Below are 13,553 nucleotides of genomic sequence, written 5' to 3' on the forward strand. Positions count from 1 at the left end.
ATTCTTACAATTCATTAATAGTAATTGCATTATCTAACGTTATTTCATTTCTTTCAAAAAAAAAAAAAAAAGTAATTTCCTACTTTCTTCTTGTAATTGTATTCTATTAAAGGAAAGGGAGTAATGTATAAACCTGGATACATGGGTATTATTGGTGCATCTTAAAGCAGGGACGAGGAGTGGAGGGGGAGGGGGGGAGAATTGGGGGGGGGGTTACAAGTCCAATGTAAGTCGATGAATCTTTATGCGTATGCATAGGTTTATACCTCATCATCATCATCCCATTGGTTCTTTATTAATTGAAGAACACCACAAATACACCATAGTAAAGAGAGTAAATATTAGATTAATCTGTATTAATTGTTTACCTGTTGGGTGTGTATATCTCTCTCTCTCTGTGTCTGTGTGTGTGTGTGTGTGTGTGTGTGTGTCTGTGGTTTATAGGAAAAGATATATATTGAGTGTTTTTTTTTTTTTTTTTTTTGGAAAAGAAAGTTATTGTGTGTCTTGCGTTTTGTGTAATTTATAGTAATTCTATATTTTGTTTTGTGTAATTAATGCATCATTGTTTAATCTTAAGCAACCGAAAAATCTGCCGGAAAATTGCTCGAGTTTTTTTTTTTTTTTAAGTTAGTTAGTTAGTAGTGTAATCTATTTCAATTTGCATGTGATAATTTCTCATTCTGATCTGTTTTTAGTCTTTTCTAATCGCGTTTTTTTTCCTTCCTTTGACCATTTTTTTTTTTTTCAATTTTTGCATCCTTAAATAATATAATAATGTTACTACTACACAAGTTCTTCCCCCCCCTCCCCCTCTATATTGTCCCTTCAGTTTATATCATATTCCGCTTATATATGTAACTCTACGTGTTGATAATTATATAATCTCTTCTACATCTTTTCTCTCCCCTTCCTCCCCCCCCCCTCCTCCTCACCCCATTCATTGTATACGTGATATGAACTGTCATCTGTCATAATCAAAACCACCATTGATATTGACAATTGAACATATAACAACGTCAATGATATCTAACAACAATAATTATAATAATGAGGCTCAGGTATTATTATTATTATTATTAGTATTATTATCAGACCATCAAATACAAATGAATGTGAAAAATTATAATCACCCACAACAACAACTAACCAACAACAACAAAAATAATTAAAGATATATTATTATTACCTATTCGGGGATTATTAAAAGAAGGAAAGACAAAACAAAAGACAGAATTAAGCTTATAGATCTGATCATTATCTTATTTCTTTTTCTTTTTCTTTTTCTTTTTTGGTCTTCCCTTCAAATTTTGGTTCTTTCCTTTTCCTTTTCCTTTTCCTTTTCCTTTTCCTTTGATTGAAAAAATCTCGAGATTTTTATTTTTTATTTTTTATATTTTATTATTATTTATTAATTCTATCTAGTTTCTTTTTCTTTTTCTTTTTCTTTTTCTTTTTCTTTTTTATTTAATGATGAAAATAACATTAAAAAAAAAATTCACATGAGATTTACTTGAAGTTTTTGAATATTACTTTGTTTATTTCAATAGTTCTTTCCTCCTCGAAATTATAATCATTTTATTGTTTTTTTTTTTTTTTTTTCTTTATAATTCAATTAAACTAATGATATTATACTTTACTAAGGAAATTAAATCATACTAAGAAAATTCAAGTTAATAATGATGCAGATGAAACTATTATATACTTTAAATAAATAAATAAACTTTACATATTAGAATTTCGGCAAACCCGAGGATCACCACCACTACCACCACCACTACTACTACTACTACGGCTATTTGACCAAAGAATGTACTTGTATATATATATATATTTAGTTTAACGACACAAACATAGATCTCAGATAATATGGAATAAATAACAACAACCCTATATTTTTTGATGAAAAAAACTTTTTACCACACAGGTTGGTTGGTTGGTTGGTTGGTTGGTTGGTTGATTCTTTTCAATATTATGTACAGGTAATTGTCTCATCAATTATACATTTACATATGTAGTGTTCCGCCTTTTATGCACATTTAACTCGAGCTATATGTACCTGAACATAATAAATAAATAAATAAATAAATGCAAATCTCTCGTCTTTTTGTTACATGTAATGGCATGATGATGATGATGATGATGATGATGATTATGAATTTACACCCCCTTTTTTTTTTTTCCTTCCTCCGCCGCCCACGCCGACACCGACGCCTCTGCTTTCATCTTTCTTTCTTGGTCCACTCCACGCGTCATTTTGGTCTTGTTGTTGTATCAACAAAGATATATCAACAATTCATTTATAACCACATAGATAAAATATTGTTATTGTTGTTGTTATTGTTATTAATCCCAATGGATGGATATAACCATATTTATTAGGACATTGTAAATAATCTTTAATCTTGTTTTTTTTTTTTTTTTTTTTTGTCCCTTTCCCTACAATGTTTCAACCCTTTGAATATTTTTTTTTTTTTTTTTTTTTTGGAATTCTAAAAATACTTTCCTTGAATCTAAATTGTTATGCACCCTTCTTTTTCTTATTATATTACTATTATTATTGTAGTTTTAGTAGTAGTAGTAGTAGTAGTAGTTGTTGTTGTTGTTGTTGTAGGTTTTTTTTTTTTTTTTTTTTTTTGCAATAATTAATTAAATTGGATGTATCACTTTATCAAACGTATGGCAACAAAAAAACAATAAATTTAGTTTTTGTAAATTCATCCCTGAAAAGTGTCCCTAATTATTTTCAATTCAAGTTTTAGAATGTCTCTCTACTCTTTGCCCCACCTCCCACCTCCCACCTCCATCCCCCCCTTTTTTTTTTTCTTTTGAGTATTTGTGCCTAATTCTTGCTTTGTATTTAATACCATCAAGATATCAATCCAATGTATCTGATAACTTACATCTTGTCATTTATTTTTTGTTCAATTTGTTCAGGATAATATCAGTAAGGGAAGGGAAAGGGGGGGTGGCACTGCTTACAAGGAGTTATTCGGAGTTATATTACCCCACTCGCAAATCAAATGCAGAATTCTTCTTCTTTGACGATCTTTTTTGTTTTTTTGTTTTTTGTTTTTTTTTTAGGGATTGTCTAAATTTTAATTGTCAATCTGGTTTAAATTCTTTTCTTATTGTTCTTAATTTCGGAAAGAATTGTTGCAAAAAAAAAAAAAAAAAAACAACTCATCATACTTTGTAACTTTCTTGATTTTTTTTTTTTTAACCGAGAAGTGTACAATAAATGAACTTGAATTAATATTTGATCAATCACACATTTGTTCCATAGATTCTAAAGCATAAAACATAAGCCATGAATAGTATTAGTCACATTATTCAAGTCAATTTCAGGAAACAATATTAAAGTTTGATTTGATGAAGAGGCAAAGAGAGAGAAAGAGAGAGAATGTGTGTGTGTGTGTGTGTGTGTGTGTGGGTGTGTGTGTGGGTGTGGGTGTGGGTATGCATTTGCAATTGACAAAACAGATAAATTCTTTAAGGGCAATTCTTGATATTTATTTAACCCTTTGTCGCCATATATGAAGAATAACCCTTTTAAGTTAAAGGCAAGTGTAAACTAAATAAAATGGACCTTACATTTTTTTTTTTTTTTTTAATGGTTGCAGTAGTATTTCAATTTTAGTCATGGATACTGCTGCTAATACTTATTTTTGTGAGTTTATTTCACATTTCAAGATTTGTAATTATCACATGCCAAAATAATCCTCTTCACCATCATTCTAACTATCGGGAACTTCTATAAATGATGAAAAAAAAAAAAAAAACAATTCTTCCTATAAATCTTTAAATATTTGTTTTGTGATGAGTTGTTTTTTCAATCAAAATTGATGTCTAACTTCAATCCGATCTCGGTAAGTTTGTGAAAGAGTAGAATAGAATACTTTTGTTCATAAGTTTCTCCTTTTAATTGATTGTTATATAAAATGTATGTATTCCCTGAATCTACAATCATGTTTTATCATTGCTTCATCCTATTACTTCCGATTGTTTTTTGGCCTATAAAAATAAAATGGTGACCGGGCTATGAATTGCAATTGTTTACATTTCTTAAGATAAGCAAATTTTTTAACGCGTTATCTATTTTTTTTTTTTTTTTTTTTTTTTTTTGCATTTTTTGATTCTATTCTATTTTTAATCTTAATCAATTTTGGTTGTAATTTGGACATCTTACGCCAATCAATTATTGCTAATTTCGAAACAATCACCGAGGATAAGCAATCAAAAATAGAAAAAAAAAAAAAAAAAATATCAGAAACCATCAAGTAGCAACTAATCTGATCTGATCCCTGAGCTGATCTTTGGTTGCTGTCAACGAAAATAATACCTCATATGTAGAGTTTTCTTTCTAATATATATTTCCGTATTAAAGAAAAAAAAAAAAAAAATGATAAGTAGAATTGTCTTTCTTGCATTTGTTGTTCAATATTTGGTCTTCAATCAATGTTTCTAATCATTAATTGCACCCCCCCCCATTCTCTTCCCTCCCGCCTAAATATTGGTGATTGTTTAGAAATTATTATTGTTTAAACAACCTACTAAAAGAAAAAAAAAATGACTATTCCAGTTGTGGCTGTTAATTGAAGGTGACGTAATTTGGGAGTTATTATTCATAAACAAAAATCCACGGATAATAAAACCCGATAAGCGTTAAGAGAGAGAGAGAGATGACGTGGTGTCTTCTTTGAATGTTTTTACATATTGAATAACTATATTATTTGTTATTTGTTATTTGTTATTTGTTAATCTAAATGATACTAAATGTAATCATCAGCTTATTGGGTAAAACAGTACTCCTTTATGAACATGCGTTAGGTTATGTTTTTTTACAGTTGTTCTGAATTTTCAATATGTGACTTGAATGAATTTCTTTTTTTTTTTGGTTGCTGATATTCATCCAAGTTTGGATGAAAATAATATTTACCTCACACAAACAATACATATACTTGAAATAATATATATATATATATGTACTCCATATAATAACAACGGCAAAAATATTCATTATTAAAAACCCTTTGATAAACATTGACAAACAAAACTAATAATTTTTGATTACAAATGATAACTATATAAAATAGTGTGTATACAAATAACACTCATATAAACAAACAGACTGTTTATTGTTGTTTACATTCTGGTGGTGGTTGCTTTTGATTACCAGTAGCAGCATCATTATCGTCATCATCTTCATCATCATCGTCGTCATCATCATCACTATCACCTTCACCATCTTCATCACTAAATTCATCTTCATCACCTTCACCTTCAAAATCTTGATAATCAAAATCAACTGCATCACCAGTAAACCAATCAATAGCACGAGGAATCAATCTATCTTTAATTTCTTCACCCAATTGATAATCCAATTCCAATCTAGCTTCCAATTCTTCATCTTCCTCTTCATCACCTTCATCCCCTTCATCATCTCCATTATTTTCTCTTTGTTTATCTTGTAATCCATCTTCATTATTATTATCATCATCATCATCCCCTTCAGATTTAATCTTTGGAGGTTTTGGTGGATCAAAGAAATTGAAAAATGATTCAGTTGGGGTCAATTTTTCAATGGTTCTAGTTTGTTTAGTGGTTTTATTTCTTTGTTTTCTTCTTTCAATGGTTATAGTAACATTATTTTCTTTCAGTTTCCAACGAATTTCACAACCATCAGCATGATCATAAACAAAATCTCCACTATATCCTAATTCAGCTTGATAATGATAAGTTTTAGTCAAAATTTGATTTTCAAAAAATTCATTGGATTTAAATTCAAAAATTAATTGGAATCCAGGAGTTGATAAATATTCCATTCTAATATCAATTAAATTGGCTAATACTTCAGAATCTCTATCAGTAATTGTTTCAGATACTGTAGATAAGTTTTCTAAAGCAGTCAACCAAAATCCCGGAATACCTTTTTCATCATCATCATCATCATCACCACCTTGGTCTTCTTCTTCTTCTTCCTCTCCCTCTCCTTCTCCTTCTTCTTTATCTATTCCTTTTTCTTCTTCTTCTAATTGTTGACCTTCTTCAATTTCTTCAACAGTTGGTTCCAATTCACCATTAATAATTTGTTTTCTTTTAACATATAATGGTTGATATTTAGCGAAAAATTTCTTTTCCAATTCCAATAATTCTTTTTGAAATTGTGCTTCTAATTTCATTTGATTTAATTGTAATGATTTTAATCCATAAACACGATTTTTTACTGGTTTAGATAAATTATCAATATAACCAGATTGTTTACCAACTAAATCTCCTAATTTACCTTGAATCATACTCAATAATACTGGATTATTGGCTATACCTCCAGTAACAGCACCAACACCAACACCAGTACCAGTACCAGTACCATCTTCATTATTTGATTCTTGAATGGTGGATACCGTTGGTGGTTTGGATCTCATATAAGAGTTGGTGACACTAGCAGGAGTGTTTTGTGGCGTAGGGGCTTTAGAAATATCCCCATTCTTCTTCTTAGTGTTGATTGGTTGTTCAGTCATAGTTAGTTATTTAGAATAATAGGTTATGGGTTGTCTTTTTTATTTTTTTTTTTTTGGAACTATGTCTTTAGACAGTAAATGATAATAAGATGGGAAATATTGATGGGAAATAATTTTTTTTTTTTTTTTTTTTTGCTTTTTTTGCTTTCTTCCTTTCAATGAATATATAATAAATGCTAATTATTACTAAAAGCTTCCATCCAACGTTCTCTCTCTCTCTTTCTTGTTCATCCGCGTGTTCATTTTTCATTTTTTTTTTTTTTATTTCTTTTTTTTTTTCTTTCTTCAATATATATTTAGTCCTTATATACAGGTATATAACTATAAACATATGAGGTGGTTTACAATCATTTATTTAATTAAATTCAAGATGGGAAAACCTTTTTTTTAAGGCCATTTTTTTAATGGAAAAGAAAAAAACTCATAATGGAGTGTTCTCTTAAAAACCCCCCCACCGTGTATAATGTTTAGTGTTGACAGCGCTTGCAAGCATTGTATAGGTAATTTTCGTATAAAATCTAGCTGTCTTGTTGTTATGGCTAAACAAGTATATTTGTTGCGCCGTCCACATCTTGCCTCTCCCCATGATTCAAGATTGGTGAACTTCCTTCGTCGTTTCACCTTTTGAACCACTTCGTTAATGTACTCGTTTAAAGCAATTAATTCCTTCTTATTTAGATGTTGGTTTCCAATAATAAATTGTGGAGTTCTCTGACTATTAAAATGTTTCAGCCATAATTCCTTAGTTTCACCACATTCGAAAATATAATATACTACCGAATCAGTACCGGTATTACATAATTGACAAAAATGTATCTCCAGTTTTTTCATAATTAGGATAAAAAGGATAATGTGAATAATAACCAAGGATAAAAAGATGATAATCTTGTAAAGATCCAACGCTCTGTTTTTGGACTTTGTTCATATTCTTCCAAAAATGCAGTCCAATCTGAAATGGTTAGAGTTTTGAATTGTATCAAAATGTTTACCCCACCCATCAGGATTATAATTGGAACTTGAGGACATAATTTCCTTGAGGTTTGATAAAAAGTTTGTTCACATATAGGTTGTTGTTCAAAATTCGGAGACATTAATGTGATGATGTCCGTCCGTTTTAGGTCGGATAATTAAATTTGTATAGTCTTCAATAATCAGCATGATTAGAATTGGTGTTTCCACATGGAGACCCTGTGTAGTGAACCAATTGAAACCAAGCTTCAAAACCATGAGATTTCCAGTTTTAGTAAGATTCTCATATACCCGTTCTTTCAAGTATCTAAATTGTAAAAACAGATGACAGGATATTCCCCTTTCCAAAATGGTACCATGGATAAACCATCAATTCATCTGGTTCCGTTGACATTGTGTGATAATCTTTTGGTAATGTTATCAAGGATATCCTGAATTTTTGTTCTCATAAATTTAGTTATCAAATCATCTTCTTGTGTATATAAAAGGTATATCTGTTTACCTCTTCTACCTTTTACTTGGTGGTTGGGGTTCATCAAACCAAATACTCCCAAATGATTAGGGGTTTGTAATCTCTGAAGCTTGAAGTATAAAGGAAGTCTTTATTGAACTGTTGTTATAATGATCGATACTGATGACATCAATAAAAAATCGGTGAATGTAAATCTCTATAATATGGTTTAGAGAATATGAAGATATTCATCAATTTCATAATCAACTGATATGGAAGATCCTCCAGTATCGGTGTCATTCTAATTTGAGCATTTAGTTTAGATGACAAATTGTATCCACCGATCAAAATCTTCATCTACTTTTTTTTTTCATCGGTACTCCTAAATATGTTAATTTTTCTAATTTTAGCTTCTTGGAAATATATAGCAAAAAGGAAAGTCTCCGGAATGTCATTGAAATAACAAAAACCTTCGTTTTATTTTTTTTTTTTTAAGATAAGGGCCTGATTTTCTTCCAAATTCTTCCCAAAAAGTTGTTGAATTCTTTCTTGGTCATTCTTGTCTTTTGAAAAAAAAGATACTTAAATTTAGATTTAGACCCTCGTTCAACTTTTCCATTATTACAGAAATGCAGACTGAATCTGGTAATACATTGCAAGACCCAGAAATAATGATAAATTTAGCGACAAAATTCTATCAAGATTTGTTCCTGGTAGAAGATAGGCATTTGGAATCATTTACCTTTGTGGACCAGTTTGACAAAAAGATAGATGAAACTGATAAAGTTTTGTTGGAAAAAGCTTTCATTGAAGAAAATGTATATGAACATTTACTAATGATCAATAAAAAAACTTCTGGTGGGAACTGATGGAATTTCCTACCAAAATCTCATTGAATTATGGCCCAGTTTAGGTGAAAGCCTCATAAGAGTAGGAAATAATATTTTGAAATATGGAACATTACCACAACAAATGAGTGAAGTGATTATTACATTAATACCAAAAGAAACTGAAGACACCTATAATTGAAAAACTTTTCGACCTATCAGTGTATATCAGCTGTGCCGTACGATTGTTATCATCAGTAATAGAAAAACAACTAAATCCAGTCTTGGCAAAAGGTTATTGAGAAAAAACTCAAACAGGTTTCCTTAAAGAAAGATCCATTAGTAATAGCATATACCTCCTCGATATGGTTCTTACAAGATATCAATCTTCTAAAACTGCAGATGCAGAGACAGCAGGGTTTATTAATCTTGATTTTCGGAAAGCTTTTTTTGATTCAGTACATCATGATTTTATATTGCCAGTTTTACGCCAAGTAGAGGTTTAGGGACCTAAGGCGACGAATTTCTTGATGGCAATAACTGCAAAAACAAAAAAGCAAAAGTCAGTATTAATAACATTGAAGGGTCATGCTTCCCACTTAACCGTGGGGAGGGGTCAGACAAGGAAATCCTATTTCCCCTTTAATCTTTATTTTAATCTTAGAGACATTTCTCATTAGATTGAGTAAGGAAATTGAGGGAATAGGAGTGGTGAATGAAGTATCGCTGGTTGCATACACTGCAGTATATGCAGATGATGTGATCATCTTTTTTTTTTTTCATCTGGAACCTTTTACTGTATTTGAAGTGTATGCTCTAATATATTTCTCAGGTATTTTTCATAGAATATCACTTTGTCTTGTATTTGGTTAATAATCCCATTCCAATTGGGGAAAAAAAAAACGGTGAGACTGCCTTTATCGTTATTATTTAAGTCTTTAATTATATTTTCATCTTGGTTCATCCATTGAGGTATCCAGTACCGTGGGTTACCAACTTTTAATATAGGTTTCTTTTTTTTGAATTTGGAACGAAATTGCCATAATTTTATACGTCCAAATTTGTTTAAACTCTTGTAGGAGTCTGCACTTTTTAAGTTTTCTTCTAATCCTGGAGTCAATATATATTCTATCTAACCGTTTCTTTATTTATACTTGTTAGAATGAAAATTTATGGGTTGGAGGTTGTTGCGTATTTGGAAAGCATCTTGAAGTTTCCATTTTTTATAAACATTTTACATTAGCTGAATGATTTCTGGCTCTTTTTTGGAGATAATATAACGAGTTTGGTCCAGTGGTAGTTGTACATCATCTAGCAGCATAATGTGATTATAATCACCACCATAAATTATATTATGATTGGTTGTGCTTTTTTTGAGTTTGCAATATATTTAGTAAATGTTTTGAAAAGAGTCATCTGTGCATCCATATTTCCACTATGTAAATAGTTATTAATCAAAAGTATGTTTTTCATTTGTAATCATCAAAGTGATATCCAAGATGCTAATACGACCTTCAAAATGTGGTGTTTGGTAATTTTTATTTTTATTGATTGTAAATTTAAGTTTAGAATGAGGTGAATGAATAAGAAAACCCATTAAGTCTTCAAAGTTATTTATGCTAAGATGGGCATTGTGGTTTTTAAAAAAATGTTATTGATATAAGCAAATTGTTCCTGGGATACGAATCTGATTTCTTGAATAAACCAGATATCAATAGCCGGGTGTTCACCTATTAATTTAAGGAATATATCAAGTAGTTTCTTGAAATCGGTAGATTGGTGGCTGCCAATATTTTTGGAACCTATTGTGAGACTGTTAATATATGGTTCATTTCTCTTCATTCTCAATAATTATTCGATGATTGTAAGTATGGGTGTATATGTATACATTTGTTGTCATTTTTGTTATTTTTTTTATTATTATAAATAACGGGAAAATCAATCTTTAACAAGGAAAAGACAAACATGTAGGAGTTATCCTCCTACTGAAGGTTCGGTGACAGGTTTAGCCCTGGGTCCTTCGTAGGATTGCGTGACTGACCTGGTGAATTTGTTTTCTTCCTCGGAGACGCTTCATCATTCGAGGAAATGGTGTGTTTATTGGTCTCCATTTCTTTGATACCAGTCGTCGGTGTTTTTAATGTTTCTGTATTGGAAATAGCTTGTACTGAGTCCTCCTTGGGGTCAGTACCCTGGTCTGGTATTGAAACCGCATCAGCAATTTTGTGAGGTCTTTCCGATGCATTAACTTCATCTTCTGGATGAGTAGTACTTTTTTTAGGAGAAAAAAAAAAACCTTCTCTTTGTTTGGTTTCGGACTACCTCTTCTTTGAAGTAGTTCATTTGTATTTCCTTTAGCCACCTTAGGTGGTAAAACTGGGAAATACTGTTGGCTTCCTGGTCTTTGTAAAATTGTCTTTGGCACCGACGTAGCTTTTTTTTACAGCTGGTCGTTTTATGACCCTTGACACCACAATTGGCACAAGGTTTGATTAATTGGCAATTGTACTTAGTGTGATTCATCGATCTGCAGTATTCACAATATCTGCAGTTTGATAACACCCTTGTGGTACATTTTTCAAATATTAATCTGTTATTACTATCCGTTTGTTTTTGGAATGATTCTTCTTTTCGGAACTTGTCCTGAGAAGAGATCAACAATGAAGTAACAAACATATTCCATTGGAGTTGGCATAACTCCTTTCTCCATTTATTATGGTGTTCCCAATGTGTGTTTCCTCCACAACAGGAGCATATTGTTGTACTATTATGTCTTCTTTATGCAAGAAAGATTTTTGGAACAAGCTTCTAGCTGAAGTACGGCAAGTTAGTTTTGTAGGAAGCTGCCACGGAGGCATAAGTTTTGGAAGTATTGTCTTCTGGTAAGGATTCTTGTATATAGTTGTTCTCAGCAACCTTTGTTGTTGAGGTTTCTGGTGTAAAGTATGTAAATTTATTACATTTCAGGAATTCCAGGTAGGGACCCTTTGGGGTCTTTCCTTCTTCTTGTTCTTCTTCTGTGTAGTAGTCAGATGCATCGGTATCCATCTGATCCGATTCTGGATAGTCAGTCCACAACTCGTGCGCATTTTTGTTTGTATTGAATTCGACGTTTTTTTCGCCTCTTTTTCAATTCAGGCAATAATTAACGTTTCTTTTTTCATTTTTTTTTTTTTTGGCTTTGATTTAGTCGTGCAGATTGGTTGTAATCATTTAATTTTAACATACTGACAGATACAACTGTTAGGATTGTAGTGCTGAAGACTGCATAGAAGGTGATTCTTCATGTATTGTCATTGGCAGGGAAATCGGATAAGCTAGTGAACCTCCGACTTATGGTCATTGACGTTCTTGAGCCAATCAGAACCATCTTTTTCTTACCCCCCATAAGTTAGAAGCGGAGAAGACCGAATGTGGGTTCGGTGTTATCGGATTAACGTAATATAAATATGAGTTGGAATCCCCCCTGGGATTGATCTTGGAAAAAGGAACTAACGATTCTAGATTAGATAATCTCACATAAATAGTTAATATACACACTACCCCTATACAGTGTACTTAACAATTGGTAGCATTTTTAACAAAAGATCTAGAGTACTTCGAACTACAATCAATCAATCTTATCATTATAGCTTACAACAACAACAACAAAAATCGTAACAACAACCACAAAGCGGGAAAAACCCAAACTTTAGAAACAAATCCCATTCCAAAAATTTTAAACCAAAATTTAACCCAAGATTCAAACAATTTAAAAAAGAAACTGCAGTTGAGATCCAAGTAAAGTTGAATCGTCAAAATCCTGACACTGCGATCCAACGCGCAAAGGTTATGGATGGTTCCGACAAATCCATTATTGTTGCTGTCAAACGTCAAATGATGAATCGTTTAATCCAAACCAAGAATGACATGGCGGCTTCAAAGTTCAAAACCCTGACGATTTTTGCTATTGCAAGACCACACCTTGCTGGTATGGCAGCTGAATGGCTTCAAGAATTTGAAAACGACCAAATTGAAAAGGAAAACACTATTAACGGAGAACGCCGTTCAAATAGTACTACTTTAACAATTCAGGAATTTATCCATCAATTTGATACTCGTTTCTTGCAAAAGAACAACAACATGGAAATTCAGGAATTTATCCATCAATTTGATACTCGTTTCTTGCAAAAGAAAAACGACATGGACATTCAAGTCAACTTAAACAAATTAACTCATACTGGTACTTACGACCAGTTTAGAAATGCCTTCTTTAAATTGTACGATCGTATGATTGAAAAGAATGATGCAGCAGTTAATAGTTACACCTTAGACTTGTTTAAATCCAAGGTTAGACCAATGTTCTATCCAGAACTCTCAGCCATCCACTCCATTTCGGAATTACGGTATTTCCGTCCATCAGAAGGTCTGTTAGCTGCTGACGAGGCGTTACAAAAAGTAATCAACTCTACCAACTCATCAGGTCATCAATCCCAACCTAAGAAATTCAACAACTCAAACAATCAACAATGGGATGATAAGAAAGTGTGCCTCCGTCATGGTCCCTGTAACCACACCACCAATGAGTGTTCTACAATTGCTAACTTAATTGACGCGGATAAAAACAAATCCAATAAGCAGTTCACTAAGTCGGAGTCAAAAAAAAACTAGTTGTGTCCCGGGAAGACATTAAACGCGACCTTTCTCAAACCAATTCTCATGCCCAACTGCAAATTATTCAAATAAATCTCAATGCTAGTGAATCTAAGGTGCTCTTCATTTACGTCCAACTTGAAAACATAAATT

The 13,553-nt window shown here is 31.6% G+C and overlaps 5 protein-coding genes across 5 annotated transcripts, besides 2 other annotated features; 1 reads left to right on the forward strand and 4 right to left on the reverse strand. All coding sequences in view use genetic code 12, as the record gives it.

Annotated features, from left to right (window-relative positions):
• Positions 1–5,135: 5,135 nt before the first annotated feature.
• On the reverse strand, positions 5,136–6,521 carry CD36_25370 (nucleosome assembly protein, putative; the record flags this gene model as incomplete). Its single annotated transcript, XM_002421593.1, has 1 exon — positions 5,136–6,521. The coding sequence occupies one exon, from the start codon at positions 6,519–6,521 to the stop codon at positions 5,136–5,138; it is 1,386 nt and encodes a 461-aa protein (XP_002421638.1).
• A 268-nt stretch (positions 6,522–6,789) lies between these two features.
• Positions 6,790–11,884: a mobile genetic element (5' truncated near start of ORF1 and with segment of ORF2 inverted (formerly LINE RC)).
• On the reverse strand, positions 6,909–7,352 carry CD36_25380 (polyprotein of l1-like non-ltr retrotransposon zorro 3, putative; the record flags this gene model as incomplete). The annotated part of the gene is made up of 1 exon (XM_002421594.1): positions 6,909–7,352. One exon carries the CDS (start codon positions 7,350–7,352, stop codon positions 6,909–6,911), a length of 444 nt encoding a protein of 147 aa, XP_002421639.1.
• Positions 11,046–11,444, reverse strand: CD36_25390 (non-ltr retrotransposon zorro 3 orf1-related protein, putative; the record flags this gene model as incomplete). Its single annotated transcript, XM_002421595.1, has 1 exon — positions 11,046–11,444. One exon carries the CDS (start codon positions 11,442–11,444, stop codon positions 11,046–11,048), a length of 399 nt encoding a protein of 132 aa, XP_002421640.1.
• CD36_25400 (non-ltr retrotransposon zorro 3 orf1-related protein, putative) lies at positions 11,577–11,816 on the reverse strand (the record flags this gene model as incomplete). Its single annotated transcript, XM_002421596.1, has 1 exon — positions 11,577–11,816. The coding sequence occupies one exon, from the start codon at positions 11,814–11,816 to the stop codon at positions 11,577–11,579; it is 240 nt and encodes a 79-aa protein (XP_002421641.1).
• A 125-nt stretch (positions 11,885–12,009) lies between the features above and the next one.
• Positions 12,010–13,553: part of a mobile genetic element that runs on past the window's edge.
• CD36_25410 (transposable element protein, putative) lies at positions 12,600–13,418 on the forward strand (the record flags this gene model as incomplete). Its single annotated transcript, XM_002421597.1, has 1 exon — positions 12,600–13,418. The coding sequence occupies one exon, from the start codon at positions 12,600–12,602 to the stop codon at positions 13,416–13,418; it is 819 nt and encodes a 272-aa protein (XP_002421642.1).

Source organism: Candida dubliniensis, chromosome R (genome assembly GCF_000026945.1).
Source record: "Candida dubliniensis CD36 chromosome R, complete sequence".
NCBI lineage: Eukaryota > Fungi > Ascomycota > Pichiomycetes > Serinales > Debaryomycetaceae > Candida > Candida dubliniensis.